Genomic DNA, 21668 nt, shown 5'->3' with positions numbered 1-21668 from the left:
ACGGTAAAGTCCGAATGTCCCTGAAAGACGGTTTGCTTCGAGGACGTAGTGACATAACTTTTCAAGGGATTCGGAAGATCCGTCTCGAGCTAACTTTTGGATGTCGGTGAGGTAGTCGGCGTTTTCTGGTTAGAGATAGAAGTCGAGAATTTGAGAAAACTATAATTGAATTTAGAGACTTTCAAGGACTGATATTCTCGCCATTTGGGATTCTAAAATGTGAAGAGGGTAGCTTACGACTTGCGATTGACAAGAAACACTGGCGGATGCGGTGGGTACCATTTGCCAGGTAATCTCTTCAGCGGTTTTCCCACTCTCCAATAGTCTTCGGATCATATGGATATCGTAGTCTTTAAGAGAAGAATTCTTGTCAAAGATATTGTCGATGATATTCTTCATAAAAGCGGTTTTTGTTTATGGCAATGATTAAGCCACAAGCCAACCTTAGACCGACACCACGCGGGTTGTCCTCAGTTTTTAGAGGTAGGCAGAAAAGGTTCGCGGCGAAGTGTGTATGTGCGATGTTAATCACGTCCATAACCGCATCGACCATTTGTTTTTACCAATAGTGTATGAGTGCTTTTTAACATTTCCGTGGTTTTTGTTCATAAAAATCGAAGACTTGTGATACCAAGTGCTGGGTTCGTAGATGGCATGTTGCATATCAGCACGTTGGTCGGTATTCATATCCGTGTCACCCCTCAACATCCATGTATGGCCTGACATTATATAATCAAAGTTATGTCCCCACGTTACTTTGAACTCAGGTTTACTAAGAACTGTTTTAGTGCAGTGTAGCTTGAGATCATGAGACGAGTCGGCATGCGGCCGGGTCTGGCATAGTCGAAGTCTGCGACTCTTCCAAGGTCTGTCATGATTTTGTGAGTCTTTTTGGAGTCGTTAAAGGATAGAAAACATAGATGGAATTATATGTGAAGTGATGGGGAAATACCTTCAGAAAGAATTTGTGGAAGATGCATCCTTAATTACTGGGTCGCAAGCAATTTCTGAGAATCCCAGTTGGTCAAGTTGGCTGGAATATACTCGATAGCGTAGAAACGATCACCCCGTACCAATGATACAAATTCGGATAGGATGGCACGCGAAAGTATAAGCGGTTGTGAAATCCCTACACCGGGAACTGATGCAAATTTGATGCTTCATGTACAAGGAAGGTTGCGTACCATAGGAGCCATTGCCTCTTCAGCGACAAGACCGGGATATAGCTCCACGAAGTCTGGATGAGCCTTCTTAGTGTTTCCGAATCTTCGTGATCAGAGTTGATTTCCTCAAAGTTTTTGTATGACTTGAGGCCGAAGAAGTCCCTAAATTCGTTCAAGGATGCGCGTTTCCACTTCCTCTGCTCGATCTCCATATACTAGATTGCTTTCTTAATTACAGGTATATTATTTGATCTAAAGCTGCCTGTGAGTGTGTCATTAACCCCATCGTAGCCATTATAATGTTTGGACGGATGAAATGGGAGTGACCGATCCAGCCCGAGGGAATCGATTTTCCATACCAGCATGATCCTTTATGCTGTCAGCTAGAATATGTACAAGTTCATCGTCTGGGAGGAACCCGTTGGTTCCTTTTTGAAGGCCGTGGAAGTCTCTTTCTGCTGGATCATCAGGGATCATTTCTTTCAATGCGTTTAATCATGAGGCTAGGTTGTCTACATCAAGCTAAGATATATCCTGGCCGGGGAACACTTTCGAATAAAGCTCTTCGTACCACTTTTCATCTTTCTTAGATATGGCACCATGCTATCGATGGACGGAAGTAAACTCGATGAATAACTAGTTTCCAACGCCTCGGGAGGGTTCCATTGTCGCTAAATAGCTTCTCGCTATTCAAGGTTGTACGGTTGAGACTCAGGACAGTACGTAAATAATCTGCTAGGATTATGTTGATATATAAACCACATGTAATGAGCCTAGCAGTTTGGAAAAGATCTTCGTCCCTAACTTCAAAGCGGTGGTGTCGTTTTCCTTGCCATTTGGAACTGAGAAGCGGCTGTGCTCGTTTATATCACTGAGAGTTTGTGCAACGTAGTTGTGCCAGCGGTTGAATATGATCAGAATGGCCCCGACGCCTGGTGGGTAGCTGGAAATACGTTTGTCGGAAAAGCAATCTGATTTCAATTTGCCATCCTGGAAAGCCTCATGCTGTTTACTTTGTCTAGGCTTAAACCATACGGTGGGGTAGATCTAAATAAGATGAGTTTGCGGAAATTTCGTCATCGTTCGGGTCGAGTTTATACAGATCTTCGGCTTAGTTAGCAATGTATGACTCGGTCCGAGTTCCATAGATTTGCAGAACTGTAATACTAATGAATGAATAGAGCTATTGTTATTACTGACCTAGACTAGTGATATACCTAACATAAAAGAGTAAACTCGATACGTTATTAGGGTTTCTTTTGTAGTCCGACCGGGCCATGACAGCATCAGAGATAAGGCCTACATCTGGGTAGGCGCCCCGAGGTTGGATCATCGGCCGGATACTACGAGCGAAGGGCTGTCCTGCTTGGTCGATATGGGGAAATTGAATGTTTTAATATCTAGTGGGTGCGGTCTTCGATTTAGTTCGAGCGAGGGAAAGTTTCGAAGGGCCACAAGACGGCGATACTCACACTATAAGACCATCAGTTTAGCGGTGGCTATATCTGTTGCCCACGTAGGCTTCTGGAGGGTGGTGGTGAATATTCCATATTCAATCCACGAACTGTAGTAGTATCATTTGTTAAGCAAGAACAAGAGCTCGGAAGATCTATAGATCTAGACCGGAGTATCGTACATCGTTTGCGGCAGCAACCCTATTCCGAGATCCAGTTGGAAGATCGGCGACCAATTGAATGATTCTTTTGGTCTATTGCTCGCAAGAGTATGTATCCGGTTAGCTTGTAAGTTCAAATGGGCCATGGGATGGGAAGCAAGTAATATTGTAAGGTTCTTGGCCGCCATACAATGTATGTCTTGTCGTCTATTAACTCTCCTGCCACTCTCTGTTGGATAACTTCCCGAAGGACCTGTATATCTCTGATTCTAAATATCTTCAAATCTTTAAAGAATCCACTCGATGGTTCGATTTCTTTTTCGTATCTTCCATCTGCAGCTGGTAGCGGTCTTAAACCCAGCCTCTATAACGTTCCCGAAATCGGAAAGCATTGATTCGATCTCCGGTCGCTTAGCCATGTGGTCCGGCAGCATCGAGGATGCGGCCCGTTGCAGCATACTTGGCTCAGCCTCATCTTCCTCGCTATCTCCATGTGACCCGTTGGACCCATTGATCCCGTTCGTCGCTTTCCCTTTCTTCTCACTAAATCTTAGGAAACTGGAAGACCGTCGTTTGGTTTTAAGTTCTGTTGGAGATGAGACACGGGAGACATGATAAACCCGCTTTTATTCCAAAGGAAACCCCATTGTTCAAAGGCTGTCCGGTCTATAGGATAATTGATTCCCAATTGAAATCGGGTAAGCGCGGAAGCCAGATTTTACGTGACAAAAAAAAGAAGAATTAAATGAACGAATTTAGGCATCCTGGGGCCATTTAATCCAACTACTCTGTAGATATGTACATATCGCAGTCGAGGACATCCTTCTGTGGAGCTAGGCGGAAGCTTAGCTACACTTGGGACGGCATTTGGGAATGTATCAACATCCAATTGCGTCGAACAGTTGCAGCAACCATATCGAACTTTCTGCGTTTTGCATGAGGGCTATGCTGAATCCTGGGTAGGATCGTAGATCGAGCGATGTTACAAAAGGAGAAGCTATCGAGCAATTACTCGTCGTAACGTGCGCTAGTCTGGAAGCAGAATATTCTGAAATCGAGATACAAGCCGAAATGTTTTGATATGCGACAAAAACCGTGTTGGGGGTGGCATTTAAAAGGCGCTTGCACGCGCGCAAAACCTTCAAGCTGAGACTACCTAGCCTTGAGACTAGTACTTCAAATATACATGTATCCCAGGCCGGATGGAAGGGAAATGCTTGACCCCGAGCTTGAGCTCGCCACGATAGCATGCAATGAGACGACTCGGCCACACGAAAAGGAACCGGCTGTCGGAATACCAGAATTGAGAGGGGAGTCGATCACGAGCCCGCACCTGCAATCCGCATTGAAGTTCTCCTGGAGGGATTTTTCTCATGCAGGGTGTGCCGTTCTGGTTCTCTTTTTTTCGGTTGATCGACGGGTGAATTTGTGGATGAGACTTCTCAAAACCATCCGTGGATGGCTCCACCGACATGCATGAGACTTTCGACTGCAGAGAGGAGATCTGATGGCACATGGATTGACTCCACTCTGGTTATTTTCACACCCAAGGCTAAGAAAACATCGAAATGCGACAGGCCAAGAAATCCTGCCTCACAACATATCCCGGCGGCCCAAGCTTAGAAGCGAAACCACGGGGCTCTGATTGGCTACTCTGGCTGGCTGACGGCATTGCACCGGGGAGGCTTGTGCCACCCACATCCCTCCCGTCTCCTTGTCGCCGAAGCTTGTGACGAATGAAAGAATCTAGGCCGGGGCCTTTTGAAAGCGTTCCAACCCTTGCGGGCTACATATAGCCTCGATCCTGCGAGCTAATCGAACGGATTGCCAATATGTGACGGTCGACTAGAATACTGTTAAGTCTCTCCCGCAAATTGGTGACACAACGTTGAAAACTGCTCGGTACGTACCTGTACCCGATGTATCGTAACGTGGATATATCGGCACGGATGACGTTTCGATGCATCGTGGTTCGTCCAAGCAGCAGCCGCCTCTCGCGTCGTTATCGATACGAACTACACAAAGGAGGTGTGTACGTATGTACATTAAATGCGGACGGGAAGGCGCGCGATCGATCTTTAAAAGAAAAGACGCAAGGCAATCGCAAAAAACCGATCTAATTTGCAGAGGGTCGGGAATTTCCATAAGAGTTCAATAGTGAAGACATCAGATGGGTGGGCCTCTCTCCTTCCTCGATCGAGTGGACCCACCTTCCAAGCGGGTAGGAAAGCGAATTCAGATCGAACATATATTTCGCTAATCTTCTCTCGGAGAAAGTGTGGTTCCAGGCAGGTCTTGGACCAGCTCTCCCAGGCGCCTCACAGTGCTGAATTTTCCCTGCTCAATGTCTGCCAGCTGCATACTCTCTGACATGGCGGCTTCCAAGCACGAGTAAGTACTCCTACATGCACTTGGATCGGCTGGCGCAATTTTAACTCGCTACTTTAAGCTGGCTGCATCCACTTGCATTTATCTCATAGGATGGGAATATATAGTTTTTTTTTTTTTTCCTTGCTTGGCTCGCCAGGTCTCAGACGGACCGGCACCCATGTCCCGGTATTATGACCCAACCAAACCCTGGAGTTGCCAGCAACCTCCCGGCGAATAGAGTCTTTTGGAATGCTCATCATGATACTCCACAGTATCCCAGGTGCCACTTGCAGATTCCTGTTGGTGCACAAAACACGGCTTCATGCTGCATTTGGGCAAATTGAAGCACCCCAGCCTTCTGATTTCAGACTCAGCTGGCATTCAATGGCCTGGGGTTGCTGCGACTGCGATTAGGTGCATGGATTGTCGTCACAGAGGCATAATTATTTCATGATACCTCCGCCCACTTTTAATTCTCCTCTTCACTCTCTCCCCCAAACTTTGCAATCCTTCCAGCACAAATCCGCCAGTTTCGCCCTTTGTATTGGCTGCGACAGTCGAAAGCGAATTCACAATGGCGCCCCAACTCAAATCCATCATTCAAACCATCAAGAGAAACCCGCTTAAGTCTCGCGGTGAGAGACCGGGTTCTATGGTCAATGGCACTCCTGTCGAGGAGAAGACAAGTATTCTCCATGACATTACCCATCTTAGCATGAAAGACAAGGCGACAATGGCCCAAGCCGTTACAACACTGGCATCTGGTGAACCCATTGACGATAAAAAACTCATGCTTGAAAATGGTGTAACCATGCTTCAAGGTCTTCCGCCAAACAGCGGACTAAGCCAAAAAGTATCTGATGGATTTATTACCATGCTTTGGCACGATTTGCCGCACCCATATCCTACTACGGCTGGCCCAGAGGCTAGATATCGAAGACATGATGGCGGCGGAAACGTTCCCTGGAACACTGAATTGGGGAAGGCCGGATCTCCATATTCGAGAAACGTTCCGCCCATGAAGCCAAAGGGCCCGAATCTGCCAGATGTGGAGTCTGTCTATGAAGCTCTGTTGAAGCGAGAAGGCCCATTCCGCAAGCACCCGTCTGGATTGAATCGCATGTTTTTCTCGTTCGCCACAGTCGTTATTCATGAGTGCTTCCAAACTTCAAGGAAAGACCCCTTCATCAACGAGACATCGAGTTATGTAGACCTCAGTACTTTGTACGGAAATACAGAAAAGGAACAAGTCAGAGTTAGAACATACAACAATGGTTTAATCCATCCAGATTCGATTGCCTCTGAGAGAATCATGATGATGCCTCCAGGTGTCATTGCGGTTCTGCTCATGTTTTCAAGAAACCACAATCGTGTCGCCCGAAATTTGTTGTCGATTAACGAGGAGGGCAAATATAAGCCATGGGATAGCCTTGATGATGCCGGCAAGAAATGGTAAGGATTCAGTTCCTCGATACCAGTATTTTCGGGGCGCGCAAATAGTGATCTAATGTGAATGACTCTATAGGCAAGACGAGGATATCTTCCAGCTTACCCGAAACATAAATGTTGGATATTTCGCCTCTTGCGTTCTGGGAGATTACGTCGCTGCTATTCTCAACACCCCACGAGCTAACTCCGAGTGGTCTCTCAATCTTGGAAAGGAGATCAAGGAAGGAGGCAAGCGTGTGGAGCGTGGTTCCGGTAACTTGGTTTCTGTTGAATTCGCTGTCCTGTACCATTGGCATGCGGCACTCAGCGCTGCTGATGACAAATGGATGGAAGAATTGATTCGATACGATTTCCCGGACCTCAAGGATTTGGAGGACGTTACTGTCGAGATGTTCCACAAGGTCATGAAGACCTGGGGTCACAAGTTGATGGTCACTCCTCCAAAGGACTGGACATTTGGTGGGCTCAAGCGCCAGGCAGACGGTACTTTCAACGATACCGAGCTCGCCGATATCATCAAGAGCTGTATTGAGGAGCCTGCCCATGAGTTCGGTGCCCATGGTACCCCCGCCAGTCTCAAGGTTGTCGATATAATGGGTCAATTGCAAGCCAGAAATGTTTTCAACGTTTGCACATTGAACGAGTAAGCCTCCAACGCTAGATTTTTGCGCGGTGATACTGACTGGGAGATAGATTCCGAAAATACCTCAACTTGAAGGAGTACGAAACATTCGAAGACTGGAATCCGGACAAAGAAGTCGCAAGACGAGCTGAGCTCCTTTATGGCCATATTGACAATATGGAGCTGTACCCAGGTTTGATGGCTGAATGCACCAAGCCAGCCATGCCTGGTAGCGGTGTTTGCCCGGGACAAACTACTGGTCGTGGTATCTTGGACGACGCCGTCGCCTTAGTCCGTGGCGATCGATTCCTTAGCTACGATTTCAATAGCAATACCTTGACCAACTGGGGTGCCGCTTCGCTCTCCGAACGTGCTCCAGGAGCATACGGCGGTATCTTGCCAGTTTTGCTCATGAATGGTGTTTCTGGTGAACTTACCGGTACTTCGACATACTCGCTACTTCCATTCTATACACCTGAGGCCGTCCAAGGAATTCTGAAAGGAAACAAGGTTGCCAACAAATACATCACCGCCAGACCTCCAGCGGGCAAGGGTCTCGTCAGTGTTCAATCTGAGGCTGCTGTTAAGCAGATTCTTGGAGATGCTGATGGATTCAAAACCCCGTACCCAGCTGAGATCCCCACCAGCAAGAATGGTCACGACTTTTTGAACGGATGGAACGATTTTAAGCGCCATGATTCCATGACCAGCCCAATCCATAAGTCTTTGGTCGAGGAAGGTTTCGAGAAGAATGTTTCTCTCTTCTTCAGCTCAAATATGAAAGCCCTTATTGAGAAAAACACGCTATCCTTTAAGAAGGGTAGAAAATCGATCGATATTGTTCGTGACGTTACAAATGTTGTCCCCATCCACTGGGTTGCGGATCGATTCGCTATTCCGCTCAAGACCGTGGAGACACCCCGTGGTGTGTTCACTCCATTCGAAGCTTTCGGTAACTATTTGGGCGTCTATCTTTACCAGAACTTCAACGTTGTACCAGTTCTGGAATGGCGGCTACGTGAATCTGCAGTTCAAGCTGCCGGTTCGCTGCTCCATGTGTTCGAAACCCATCTCAAGACCCAAAAGGGAATTACAGAGGCCGTTGTCGACTGGCTTGCGAAGGGTAGCGCTTTCCAAGTCGGCCCCCACGCTGACCGTCTCTACCACGCCCTCAATGACTCCAAGCAAGCGGTCCCTGACTCTGCAGCTGATATTCTCAATATGAGCGCCCCACTTGTTGCCATTCTTACCCACCAAGCTTCCCTTCTCGTTGACTTGTATCTTAGCCCCGGCTACGAACAGTATAAGGAGCGCTTGGTTCAATTGGCCAACGCCGATGCCGCATCCGCTGAGCAAGAGCTCCGCGGCTTCGTCTATGAGGGTATCCGTCTTGCCCCTGCAATTCTTGGTGTTCCACGTGTCGCTAGCAAGGATATCACTATCAATGATGGTGCCCGAGGACCCATTACCATTAAGTCTGGCCAGACTGTTCTTGCAGCTACTTCTGTAGTTGGTTTGGACCCCACTGCCTTCCCAGAACCAGAGAAGGTCAACCCTACACGCCCACTGGCAGACTATGCTGTTCTCGGTAGCGGTCTGAACTCTTGCTATGGTTCCAAGTTGATCGGAGCCGCGCTTGCTTCAACACTAAGAGAGGTATTCAAGCTGAAGAATGTGAGGAAGGCAGCTGGCAAGTTGGGCAACTTCACTGTTGCCCACTACGATGTTGCTGGTCTGCAGTGGAAGCAGTACTTGGATGATAATGCCAAGGAGTCTCCAGTTCCAACTTCTTTGACTTTGGAATATGATGCTTAGAGAAAGGCTTATGTATTATTTCTGTAAGACTGAGTTGGAGGATTTTGAGTTTTTCTTTCCATTTTTCTTACAAAATTCGTATGGTTTTGAGCATTTAAGAAGCGTTCTAAGTAGTATTGGATTATTTAATGAGTAGGGTGTATTTGTGGTAATGGTGGAAGAAGGGAGTATCTCTCGAAGCTAGTATATAATTTAATCCGAAATGCCATCTTTAGTGCAATTTACAGAACTGCATCTCGATATGTTTTTAAGAAACTTTGTGAATTCGATATGTGATTATAGTTTAGCTTCATCATGATCATGATATCGATAACGGCTATATTATAAAGTAATATCAATAACAAGATAATTGCATCTTAGGACTCAAAATCTTCCAAAAAAATCACACATTAGACTAGAGCCAAATTGTCGCTGTGGCTACAAAAGCATAGATATATCACAGGTCATAACTAAATGCATCTAGCAAACCCCTCTCCTCGAGACCGCCTTGACTTCTCCCCCAAACCAAATTTTCTCAATATTAATATTAATTTGTTGCCGCTGCGGCTTCAGCCTGTTCCTTCTCGATCTTCTTAGTATCAATACCCTTCTCAACCGGGAGAACGGTCAAGTTGAATTTCGCCATTGTTAGACCAAATCGAGATCTTACACGTGGCTCCCAGTGTTCAGAAAACCGTTCCTCAGTAAGCATTGGTGTGAGATCGTTGATAGAGCCGCCAAATAATGTAAGCATTGTAGAGGAGCTATTTGCACCAAGTTAGTGTCAATTGACCCTGAAGAATATTCCGTTAGGAGAAGGCATACTTTGAGCTTCCAAAGATATTATGGAAGAAGCTTTCCGAGTAATCCTTGTTTGTTTTTCTAGCATCAACTCGTCGCTTTGACAATGCCCTCGACAAGTCTGGAATCGTGAGTCTAGCACTGCCGTCCGCCATTTTCCCAGTAGCTTCAGCAAGTAAATCGTGTACGAGCTTTAAGTCCGGTTTCGCCTGGTCTGGAACCAACGCAGCATCTTGTCTGGTCAAACTTGCATCGTGCTCAATAGCATTGTGCTTGCTGATTTCCTCGAGATCGAACTTATCCTTCCAGTAAGATCGGTTCAAAAAGTCTGCAGCGAATTTGGGCACGAAGAAACAGAATGTAGGGGCGAAATTGAAGGTTTGTCGAATTTTGTGGTTGAGTTCTACGAAAGTGATGTTTCTACCATCGTGTGGGAGAATTCCATGGTTTGCCATGGCATTCAACATGGGACATGCAGAACGAGAATCGCCTTCTTTCGGAGGTACATATTCTGGCCATGAGAGATTATGGCCGGGACATCCAGCGGGAACAACTTGACCCTCCTTTCGGTCGGGAGTAACCATGTTAAGGAGGAAGAGAGCAAAGTCCCATTGGAAGACAAAGAGCTTGATAAAGACGCCCGCGGTGTTGTGAAGTATGCCACCCATTTTGAAGGCTGTATGGGGGAAATGGATATACACAAGTTGTGTGTGAGGGTGAGGAGAGGGAGAATGGATTCTGAAGGTGAAGGTCTGGGACGGAGATAGATTTTATGTCACTGATAACCCACACTGCCTCTGATTTTCTTCTGGAGCTCATACGTTACAAGGTCGATTGGATAGGACTTGCTCCAGTTTGCTGCCGTCCGCTGATGCACGCCAGGTAGTTTTCGTTATTGCGAGTTCGATTCGATTGACCCAACCTGCATAGACGAAAACCATTGACCCTGGTCCTGTTCAGTCCATGAGAGCGAGAGACCTATCTCTCTCTTTTTTTTTTTTTTTTTTTTTTTCTAGGGTCGGGCGCCTGCTGCAGGAGCGGGGAATTTCTCTCGCTTCTTGGTTTGAATGAAGTCCAACATTGGAGTTTATCCCCCGGGAACCATAGGGTCTAGCTCATATTTTTCTCGCTCAGTGGATCGATCGATCGGTTAGATTCCTTCCGGAGTGGGGAGGTTCCCGTGCATGGTTTCCTTGCATTGGAGGCCTTTGCAATTGTCTCCCGGAGAATGTGACAAGTGTCTTGCGTCGGGTTCGAATTGAACGAGCTGTGATTGGACCGGCCTCTTGCTTTTTCAGCTGCAGATCTTTGATGCCCCATGTAAAGTCATAAGCAGAACTTGAATTTAAGAGGATGATCCAACTCCGCTCCACTTTTTCTTGTTCGCCAAGTGTAGATGTGAAATTTGCAGAGGACATCTTGAGGAAGAATGCACGCTAGGCCCATGCAGGTGGATAAACCACCATTTGAGTATAGGCCCATCTGTATGTAATTCTTGGCCTGGCTCTTGGTCCTGTCTTTTTGGGATGCATCTGAACTGTCAATGGAATCGATATGGGAAAGTGTTGGGTGAATCGGAGACTAAGTCGATTTTTGGTTTATATATACTTGAGTCAGTAAGCGAGGTAATACTTAAGGGGCTGCCCGGAATGCATTTATTTTGGTGGATAGTTGTTGGAATATATACAAGTATCGGCTTCATTAATATACATATTGATAGATATTGGCGGGATGCATCAATTGGCAATGCGGAACGGCTCGTCCTCGGCCTTAACGAGTACGAATGGCACACCTAAATATTGGGCTCTGATCAAGGATATGGTTAGTGCACGGTACTAATAAACCGGGAGTTAGAAGGTATATATTGATCATAGGTAGCTCCTAGTTAAGTTATCGATAATACTACTATCCCAGAGCTGCAGGGTGCTTATTAGATCTATAGATCTATAGATCTAGATTGAAGAGATATGGAGCGATCTATGCCAAGAGATAAGATAAGATGGGGAATTGGTTGGGGCAAGCATGCTCAGTCTCTGCGTTGTCTGATTGGTGGAGACAACCAGTGATGAACAACACGCGTTGGTCTTCCCCAGCAAGCAGCCTCGTGTTTTCGTCATTCGTTCGTTAACGCAAACCAACATCCATTCCCCAGCCCAGCAAGAGGCCAGCTCTCATCAACCTCAACTTGCCTTCATTCTCTCACGATTACTCCCTCCTTCGACTTCCAATCTCTTTACCAAACGTTGATATGTTAATATCGATATTGCGAAACTGCATCCAACGGAGGATAGCTGCGGACACTCAGCGGAAGCTTCAACAATTAGCATAGCAATTTTGGTCCCCTTGTTCGGGAAGCTGCCGTAGCGAGCGACGACGTCAAACAGTCTAGCCATCTGCGGAATCGATATCGGTGGTTTCACAATTCACACAAGGAAATACCTAGGTGGCGAAGGAGGGCTTGAGGGGTGAGAGAATCTGTTCCAGTTCATTGTCTCCTGTTACTGCTGTTTTACTTTTGTTGGACCTGAGACGACTTGTTGGATCCTTCATAACCTACTTTTCCTTCTCAGAGACCTTCCTCGACATTTTTTCCCTTTTACTTAATCTAGGTTTTGGAGATAGTATTTGCTAAAGAAGATTTCTAACCTAATAGATCACTTCAGATTGCCGGGTAGGGGAGTCTGTTGGAAACCCTGGTAACTCGGTACCTAGTCGGTTGTCGTCATCACGATGCCAGCACCTCGTCGAAGAAGGGCATCACCACCGCCTCCCACACATACACCAGGCCATCATCACATCCCTGCACTACCTCCAGAATTGCTTCCATGGTACTTCTATCTTGCACCACATCCTCTCGATGATCCGTTAGCACCGCTACCGCTTCCAACAGCGGGTACCACCCAAGCACGATACCCGCCTCGCCCTTTTTCCGTCCATGACTCGGAAGCCCTTGAAAAGGCGTATCAGGCTGTCCTAGTCGAGAAGGAAACGAAAAAACCTCCGACACCAATAAATCCGATATCAACTTCATCTACGAGCGCCCCTACGGACACCAGACCAGGCAGAAGGCGGAAAAGTGACCCGAGAAAGAGTCAAGAGTGCACTTCTTCTCCACTAAGAACTAGCGACGTACCACCAGAGATGTCAGAGGAGGGGGCTGCCCCACCTCCAGTCTCAATTCCTACTCGTAATGGCCAAACGTTGCCGGCAGATGACTTCCCAACTACAGCAATGGAAAGACGGGAAGTGAAAAAGCAGAATCGGAACTCGATATCGAGTATTACATCTCAACTAGCCGCATTGACACCATCTGCATCTCCAAGCCTAGGGAGTTATTCAAATTCAGCAGGAACAACATCTAATCCATTTATTCGAGTGAAAAGCCGTGGGGATATTCAGCCACTAAGGAAAAGCTCGAAGCCAAGATCGTCAGAAAGCAGACACGGTTCGAAAGATCGAAAATCAACAAGAGCGACTACATCTGAAGAGAAAGAAAAGGATGAAAAACTTGTTCCGGTTGGGATTCAGCGGCTCCACCAAGTCAGAATACCAAGCTTGAACATGGAGCCGATATATTGGTCTCCGCGGGACGGATTGGATAATGCAAAAGTTATACGAGGAACTTGGTTTTACAAGGATACAATGTTCCCTGTTGAAACAGAAAAAGCGAATGCTCTGGAAAAGGGGTGGAGGGAGGTCATGGCGTGGACGCAGGAGTGGGCTTGGGAACTCGAGAGTGCCGTTAAAGTTGGAGAGGAAGCGGAAGCTAAAATTCGATGGGTCATACCTACTATCAAAACTGTTTCCCGGCCACCTACCGCAACCTTGACAACAGCAACAACTGGCACAATGGACCAACCAGCTGAGATGATGGAGGAAAGTGCTACGTTGAATGCAGATCTAGCCAGGGATGGGGAAATCGAAATCACCGGGAAACCAGACCCATCGAGCGCCGAATGGGTTATCTTTGCAGACGCTAAATCAGCCTATATTATGAAGGATAGTTTACTTGCCGGATTTGCAGGCAGAAATCGTCGGCCTCTAGCTGCCATAAAACGAGGTCTGACCGTTGGTACCCCAGTCGTCCGTGGTTTTGATATAGAGGCCTGGAGGAAAATCCACGGTGATAAATACGGACTATCCGCTAAGATGGATGCAGACGAGAGACAAAGAATCACTGACTTGATCCTCGTAATACACGGGTATGCCACAAAAATTTCTATCTGCATTAGTGCTATGCTAACTTTGGCTGCTAGTATTGGCCAAAAACTCTCAGAACGTGTGGAGTCATTCCATTTCACACACGCTATTAATGGTTTCAGACGTCTCATCAACCTCGAGCTTAGAGATCCTGCTGTTAAACCTCACTTGCGAAAGGGAGTGGGCATCATGATCCTCCCTGTTAATTGGAGGTCCACAGTCAAATTTGACGTAGATGGTATCGCAGGCAACTCTGAAGAGGAGGATGAGGACGAATTGGAATTTTCACTTGAAGACATAACACCGCCGACGATCCCTGCTGTCAGAAGCCTAATGGGGGACGTCGTAATGGATATCCCATATTATTTGTCTCACCATAAGAACAAAATGGTCAACGCAGTTATTAGAGAAGCAAATAGGATTTATAAGCTCTGGTGTAAAAACAATCCTGGATTCGGCTCGGAGCTAGGCGGCGGGCGAGTGCATTTGATGGCTCACAGCTTAGGCTCGGCGATCTCACTTGATATCCTCAGCGCCCAGCCTACTAACGTTTTCCGCGCGAGTTCTCGAACATCGATGCCGATCCCCATGCAACCAGAAAAAGACCCAAATGACGACGATGCTTCTTACATGTCCGTAACGCCAACTACCCCTGGGACTTTCGACTTCAACACTACGAATTTGTTTTGTGCCGGCTCACCAGCCGGCTTATTCATGCTTATCAACAGAAGGGGCTTGATACCCCGGTACAAACTCAAACTCGAGAACCCAGACTCGTCGGATCCGTCGGTCTGTGGCATGCAGGGAAGATACGGCTGTCTCGCAGTCGAGAATATATACAATGTTATGCACTACTCGGACCCGATCGCTTACCAACTGAATGCGACGGTTGATCCCACTTACGCGGCATCCTTGAAAAGGGCTCTAGTGCCATCAACTGCTGGTGGATTCCTGTCGTATCTCCCGCGATATTCCTCTTCACCGGTAGCGACCGTGAAACCGACTCTGCCAAGTCTGCCCATGCGACTCCCATCTAATATGGAGCTCGAAGTTCACGATTTTAGTCGAGAAGAGCTAGCCGAGAGGAGAATGTATCTATTGAACGATTGCGGTCAGATCGATTGGTACTTGAAAGCCGGTGCGGGAATGCTGGATAGCGAGTATCTGAACATGCTAGGAGCGCATAGTTGTTACTGGGAATCGAAGGATTTTGTGAGATTCATCGTGGTGGAGTGCGGGAGAAGAAAGGGCAGAGATGGAGTTGTAGAGGGAATGCAATGTGAAAAGAAGAGAGAACTGGGGGGCTTATTAAGTAAAGTTGGGAAATAAGGGGACGTTAAGGTGTACTATATCTGGAGGCGGTACTGCAGTTTTGACGGATCAATCTATTAGCATTTAGCGGTTATTATCATCAGGGAGCTATTATTTTTGAGCATGGCGATTTCTTGGGGTTGTTGGAGTCTGATATCAATGCTTTCTTCGAGTATTCTTTAGGTGTAGTTAGCGACGGATTAGATTGCAGGATCATGTATCTTCTTACGACCACTTACAATATAATAGATTCTTACCTAATATCTAGAAGTCGCGATAACGGAAGAGTATACAGAAACGATGTTCTCAAAATGCTCGAGGCTGAGCTTCGCTCAAAGTTTTATCAAGTTCTGACAATTGCATAACCCAAACAGTAGCAATGGATCCCTGCAAGCTCAAGGCAGCATTGTTCGCCGAATCAGGCAGCCACACTCCAAACGAACCTTCCAAAATCACACCTTGGCCGGCAAGGACCAAACTTTTGTAGCGAATTCGAATCTTATTGGGCTAAATCCCGGGATGATGATAAGATGTCTTGCAGGTTTCTCCACCATGGTCGAGTCCGTCATGCCTTCTTATGGCAAGTACAGAGTACGTAATGTGGATTCGGAGCAGTGTACAGCTTTAGGCTAGTCCAATCACTTCAAAGACAAACTGACACACCTTCAACCTGTCGGTTCTTCCTGTCGGCCACCTTAAAGGCATGTACCTGCAGCTTCCGTTCGGCCTATGAGGGGCTACGGATGCACGCGGTGCCGGCTCCATTGGCACTTGTCGATTCAATGCTGCCTGCTCTGTCTGTCATGATAGTTTGAAGATTCTATAGCTCCAGAGCATGTTCAGGCAGGACATTCGATCGATGACCTTCTTTATAGGTCCACGCCGAATTTCGCTTCCGTAGCTCAGATGTTTATGCGCTTGGGATTTAAGAATGCACCGGTGCGCCTCGATAGTCCAAACGAAATCGTTTTATGGATTGTGCACTGTATTCTCCTTAAATACTTCCATCTCCGAAGACTTTTGTCACAAGCTTTTTCGACCAGACAGAAGAAAAATATAACAGTGACAACACACCATCGTTAAACCGAGGATAAAAAGACTTAGTGCTTCGCAGCCTTATCCACCACCTTCCCCGAATTGTCTCACATTTCCAAAGCTGGCCAATTGGGTTACTGCTGTACCCCATAAAAAATTTCTTGCATTCCCCAACTCTTTATTCGGTTTTTACCAAAAAGTAAAGCTTTAGGGGTTTGTAAGTATCGCGTACGATACTTGCAAGGTATGTGTTTGACAGTGGTTTATACCCTTGCCGTGAAATTCGAAGCTTTTGTCGCATGTCGTGCGCAATGGAAATATCTCCGTCGTGCCGTTATGGTCGTTAACATTCCTGGTCCTCCGGGATGACAATATGGAATCGCCACATGGGCGTGTTCCTTGCGTTTCCCTTTACTCTACAACCAGGGGACTGACATGTGCTTTTGCCCCCCATGGGGCCTCCTTGCGCAACATTTTCCTTTTCTTACTTCCCTGCCGATGCTTACCTTCTGGAGACCTCGCACATTTCATGATTCACCACTATTTTTAAGGTTTTAATTTATTGGGCGTGGTGATTCAGGGCTAATGGTAATTTTTCTTTCTCGGTTTTTTTTTTATAGATTTTTCTATTACAACTGATGGCTCCTCCCGCTTTTTCCCTATTGGTGGTACTAGCTAGCTACGATTTTACCGCCGTAGCTTTCTTTGCATCGGTTTATACGATCTTGATCTCGACTATTGTGGCTGCAAGTGGCAGTAGTGAGACGAAAAAGGCTGGCAGGGTTAAGAGAAAAGTAACTACCACGGTTTCTAATACTTCGTCCCAACCGGCATCTTCTTCCCAACAACGACAATTACAGTTGACACAGTCGACGACGACCCTTTCGGCGCAGATATGTCACGGGTACCGCCTCCCGAAGTCATCGCTTCATGGCCCGAGCCAAACTATAGCAATCCCGCGAACAGAGGTCACTATCTAATCGCCGTCGAGGTTGTGTTATTCTTCTTGACGGCGATAGTGGTTGTAGGAAGGATATACACAAGGCAGTGGTTGATAAGGAGCTTTGGGGTGGATGATTGGTTAATAATTCCTGCTAGTGTGAGTAATTGTTCTCGAAGTAGAGCTAGGATATCTTGAACCTCATGCGTATCACATCAAAGTAGCCACGGGTTAGTTAATTGATGTTGCTTGAGGATTTGCGTAGATATTTTGTTTTGCTCTCACAATTTCAACATGCCTTGCCACGACCGCCGGCTACGGCTTACACATCTACGACGTCCCCCACCACCTACGAACAAAATCTCTCGAATATGCATGGGCAAACATGCTTATCTACTGCGTTACCGTAACACTCACAAAACTATCAATCCTTATGTTTTACCTACGACTTTTTCCCTCTGGATTTTTTCGAAAACTTACATATGTCACTATATTCCTTGTTATTGCCTCTGGAGTGACATATACTTTTATGGTTATCTTTTATTGTGTTCCGATAAGAGCTTATTGGCAACCGTTTGATTTTCCGGATGCTAAATGCTTGAGCGATGGATATGCGTTGGTTAGTAATGCGGCTGTTAATATTGCTTTAGATTCTTGGTTGTGGATTATGCCGCTGCCGGTTGTGTGTAAAGTGCATTTACCGACGAGGCAGAGGGTGGGGTTGGTTGGTGTTTTTGCACTGGGGTTCTTGTAAGTTTTCACCTTTCTTCTATTGCAATAGATTTACAACACGATCAAGCTAACATGTTATATAGTGTCTGTATAGCCGGCGCTCTTCGTCTCTATTATGTCGCCAAAACAGCATACAGTTACGACAAAACTTGGGATGGATTTAGTGCTTGGATTTGGACGGCATTAGAATCCGATGTTGGAATCATTTGTGCTTCATTACCCGCTTTGAAGCCTTTGGTCACCAAAGTTACGAAATTCAGATTCTCAGAGGCGACACCAAGTGTTTACGGACTTGAACACTCCAGGACAAAGAACTTGGGTAATAGAAAGAGTGGGATTAATGGAGGCGGTATCCGATTACCGAGTCGAGCCGCGTCTAGAAACCTGGGGTCTAGGAACCAATTAACCCAGTTGGAGAGTATCTGGGATGGCAGCGATGAGGTGGTCTGTGAAACGGAGATAAGGGGAGGAGTTGGTGGGTCGAAAAAGGAGAAACAGCATCCACAAGGGGAGGTATATCAGATGTCCACAATAGTATTTTCTGGAGATCCGGATGGTAGACTGGCGGCAGCGAGGAAGAGTTATTTCTTTGAAAGGGCATTGCTACATTCTAAAGAGAACTTGACGATTCATGTCCGACCGTTTATGGGCGAGGATGATGGACATAGTCATAGTAGCGGTTCTAGTAAGGACCTCGAGGAAGGAAGAAGGAGTGATGAGAATTTCAACACCAATGTTAGTTGGAAGTGTTGTTGGGAGATTATGAGGACGACGGAGATTGAGATTAGAGAGGATCATAATAGTTTTGAGGAGGTGAGGAATTTATCGACTGAGTCATTGGCTATAGGGAAGGCCGCGGCGGGTTGAGTTTTTTGTTTACCATTTTTTTTAATCTTCAGGGCTTGTCTTGTGAACTTCTGGGCTAGGATCTCTTTTTTGTTAGATTCTTCTTCTGTATACTCCTTGTTCTTTCTATTCTTTGTAGATATATATATTTTTTTGGTTGGAACTGTATAAACGGGCAGGTTATCCTTGGGACTGGCTTTGTAGATGATATACCCTTGAGTTTGATATGAATATATGAAATTCCATTGTCTGCCCTTTAGGAAGGAGTACTATCGATTTAAGAGCCCTCATTAGTATTGGAAGTCGAGCACTGGCAGGATGGTTTAAATTCATACCTTAAGAAGGCTAAGACCGAATACCAACTCGTGCTCACATTGGACAAGTTGGCAACACAATTTGGACTGTTGGATTTACCTGCGGCCTAAATTGTTTTAAGTGGATCCTGCATATAGGCCTGCGATGGCAATAATGCAATGGGACTTACTTGAGGGTCTAGAAGAAGAGAGATTGGGTCGGGTCAATTTTGATCGCATGTTTTATATGAGTTTTAGATATATATGTGCATTTAGGATAAGACGTATATATATATACAGCGTTATAAACAACGTTAACTCGGTCAGAAACTAGAAGCCTAGGTAGTCTGAGCACGAGACATAGAACTAAACCGGAGGTCTGTGTAATTTAGATAATCACTATAGACCTCTCCCCTCTTTTTAGGTTTTGGCGCGCCCGAGGGCTTTAGAGAGATGTCCGAGGTACCCAGACAAGTGGCGCGGTCTTTGGGCTGTCTCCACGTTTAAAAGGTGACGATACCAACACCAGCGTTGCTGCTGACGCAGCCGCAGGCATTGCTCGCAGATGTCATACTAAGTGAAAGTTAGATTCGCCACACTACCCTGTAGACCTGAAAAATTGAACGGTAAACTTACGTGTAAGAGTACGGTGGGCTAAAGTTAGAAGCTTGAGTAATCCTGGTAGTGCTAGTACCAGTGAAGATATTGTTTCGCTCAGTGGCATAACCATCTGATTTTGAATCCAAGTTTGTAACCACGGAGAGTGGAACATTGGTAAAGCTGCAGTTTTCGACAAGGACTTGAGCACCCATGCGGGAGTTGACACCGGATGTTGGGCAGTTCGTGTAGCAGTTACTGTACATATGACCTGTACCGAAGCGGAGGGATGGGAGGCGGCTGTTTACGTTGTTGAAGCTGTTGTGGTGGTAGGTGACCTTGAGTTTGCCGGTGTCTTCGCTGGCGTTGCTGTCGGAGTGGCCGACAAGGGATCCTTTCCACTAAAATTATTTTGAGATGAGTTAATTCCTAAGCCGTCAGACTGAAGAATATTTACTTACGTGGTCACGGAACTTATTCCAAGATATTGTAACGAGATCCGAAGCGTGTGTAATATCAAGAAGACCATCATAATCGTCCTTTCCTCCAACTAGTCCCAAACTATAAAATTCGTTATGGTCGATCCAGACATTGGTAGCTCCGTCGAGAGAGACGGCGTCACCTTTCTTGGCTGGGCTGAACTTGAGATTCCGGACAATGACATTGTTTGCTTTCTTGATTCTGATACCTCCGTCTACGATACCGGAGTTTGATCCCACACCCAGAAGAGAAGTTCCACTGATGAGGTCAACAACACCACATCCGCTTAGGAGGCCATTGATCTTGATAACACCGCCATTTTTGGCAGCAGCTGTTAAAGCGGAGCAAGAGGTAACAGTGGTGCCACCAGAAGTGCCAGCACCACTAGCACTAGCACCGAAACCGGCGAGTTGATTAACCGGAGCACATCCAGTTCCAGTGCCGCCACCTGCAGTTGTAGTAGCGGCGCGGGTGGTAGTAGTGGTGGCAGTTGTGGCTCGTGTAGTGGTAACGAGAGTAGTAGTAGGGTTGGAGCCACCGGTGTATGCGCACGAACACTCAGCAGAGATCATGCTAGGCTTGTTGGAACAATTGGTAGCCCAGGATGGTAGTCCAGTTGTGGCTGTGACTACGGTTTGAGTGAAAGTAGCGCAGAATGGAGAGGCAGTTGCGACTTGTGACTTGATAAAGCTTGCGCAGCTATTGGTATCTGTATTCAAGCAGCCTAAGACTGCTGGCACGAGTGCCAAAAGAAGGATTTGTTCTTTATGCATTGTGCTTTCCAAAGATTGCCAATCGAGATCTTGGAGTTTGAATGTTTGAATAGATAGTTCTTTAGATTGCTTTGCTAGACTTAGATTGCTTTGAAGGTCCATTGGAGCTTCTTTATATGTAGAGAGGGGCCTTGTAATTTTTAAGTAGTACCGGTTGCGCCGGAGCGCCCAGTAAAACATTGTTCCGTAAATTACAATTCGAGGATCTTATTTCGCCGTTCGACTCGCTGTCACAATGGGATACTATCCTTTATTTTAGGTTTACAGTCTGTTACGGAATTTGTGGATATGTATCTCGCTACCTGACGTAATTAATCGGAGGCAGATTCCCCTCTCGACCCCGGGCATTCTGGGGTAGGGCTTACGTAGTGTACCTTACCTGCTCAAAGTCTCTGCAAGGCGCCATCCAGACTCTGTGAACTCATTGCTTCACGGCTGATCTTAAATTTTCGAATGTTCGCATGCATATGCATCTACACCATCCAGGTTCAGCCTCGTAGACGGACAAATATAGTGTAAAAATCTTTCGGTCCAATATCGATCATAATTCGTGGGAATAATTCCACAATCTTAACAGACACTCGGAGCCGCATTTGATTCATGAACGTAGAATATATGGCCATATGGGTCTTGCATATGAGAAAATC

At 46.3% G+C, this 21668-nt stretch overlaps 8 protein-coding genes across 8 annotated transcripts; 5 read left to right on the top strand and 3 right to left on the bottom strand.

The window, feature by feature from the left end:
- Positions 1 to 2772: 2772 nt before the first annotated feature.
- DFL_005738 (uncharacterized protein) lies at positions 2773 to 3289 on the bottom strand (the record flags this gene model as incomplete). Its single annotated transcript, XM_067635043.1, has 3 exons — positions 2773 to 2871; positions 2969 to 3142; positions 3239 to 3289. 3 exons carry the CDS (start codon positions 3287 to 3289, stop codon positions 2773 to 2775), a joined length of 324 nt encoding a protein of 107 aa, XP_067489514.1.
- Positions 3290 to 5722: 2433 nt separating this feature from the next.
- DFL_005737 (uncharacterized protein) lies at positions 5723 to 9034 on the top strand (the record flags this gene model as incomplete). The annotated part of the gene is made up of 3 exons (XM_067635042.1): positions 5723 to 6600; positions 6674 to 7240; positions 7291 to 9034. The coding sequence occupies 3 exons, from the start codon at positions 5723 to 5725 to the stop codon at positions 9032 to 9034; spliced, it is 3189 nt and encodes a 1062-aa protein (XP_067489513.1).
- Positions 9035 to 9560: 526 nt separating this feature from the next.
- Positions 9561 to 10482, bottom strand: DFL_005736 (uncharacterized protein; the record flags this gene model as incomplete). The annotated part of the gene is made up of 2 exons (XM_067635041.1): positions 9561 to 9777; positions 9839 to 10482. The coding sequence occupies 2 exons, from the start codon at positions 10480 to 10482 to the stop codon at positions 9561 to 9563; spliced, it is 861 nt and encodes a 286-aa protein (XP_067489512.1).
- A 1078-nt stretch (positions 10483 to 11560) lies between these two features.
- Positions 11561 to 12489, top strand: DFL_005735 (uncharacterized protein; the record flags this gene model as incomplete). Its single annotated transcript, XM_067635040.1, has 4 exons — positions 11561 to 11635; positions 11693 to 11737; positions 12179 to 12279; positions 12468 to 12489. 4 exons carry the CDS (start codon positions 11561 to 11563, stop codon positions 12487 to 12489), a joined length of 243 nt encoding a protein of 80 aa, XP_067489511.1.
- A 55-nt stretch (positions 12490 to 12544) lies between these two features.
- Positions 12545 to 15343, top strand: DFL_005734 (uncharacterized protein; the record flags this gene model as incomplete). The annotated part of the gene is made up of 2 exons (XM_067635039.1): positions 12545 to 14016; positions 14071 to 15343. The coding sequence occupies 2 exons, from the start codon at positions 12545 to 12547 to the stop codon at positions 15341 to 15343; spliced, it is 2745 nt and encodes a 914-aa protein (XP_067489510.1).
- Positions 15344 to 15877: 534 nt separating this feature from the next.
- On the top strand, positions 15878 to 17340 carry DFL_005733 (uncharacterized protein; the record flags this gene model as incomplete). The annotated part of the gene is made up of 4 exons (XM_067635038.1): positions 15878 to 15916; positions 16572 to 16604; positions 16981 to 17154; positions 17254 to 17340. The coding sequence occupies 4 exons, from the start codon at positions 15878 to 15880 to the stop codon at positions 17338 to 17340; spliced, it is 333 nt and encodes a 110-aa protein (XP_067489509.1).
- Positions 17341 to 17967: 627 nt separating this feature from the next.
- Positions 17968 to 18899, top strand: DFL_005732 (uncharacterized protein; the record flags this gene model as incomplete). The annotated part of the gene is made up of 2 exons (XM_067635037.1): positions 17968 to 18050; positions 18116 to 18899. 2 exons carry the CDS (start codon positions 17968 to 17970, stop codon positions 18897 to 18899), a joined length of 867 nt encoding a protein of 288 aa, XP_067489508.1.
- A 775-nt stretch (positions 18900 to 19674) lies between these two features.
- DFL_005731 (uncharacterized protein) lies at positions 19675 to 21123 on the bottom strand (the record flags this gene model as incomplete). The annotated part of the gene is made up of 3 exons (XM_067635036.1): positions 19675 to 19744; positions 19808 to 20169; positions 20230 to 21123. The coding sequence occupies 3 exons, from the start codon at positions 21121 to 21123 to the stop codon at positions 19675 to 19677; spliced, it is 1326 nt and encodes a 441-aa protein (XP_067489507.1).
- Positions 21124 to 21668: the final 545 nt, after the last annotated feature.

Source organism: Arthrobotrys flagrans (assembly GCF_004000055.1).
Source record: "Arthrobotrys flagrans strain CBS H-5679 chromosome Unknown unitig_9, whole genome shotgun sequence".
Lineage (NCBI taxonomy): Eukaryota > Fungi > Ascomycota > Orbiliomycetes > Orbiliales > Orbiliaceae > Arthrobotrys > Arthrobotrys flagrans.
This window is presented reverse-complemented; position numbering and strand designations above follow the sequence as displayed.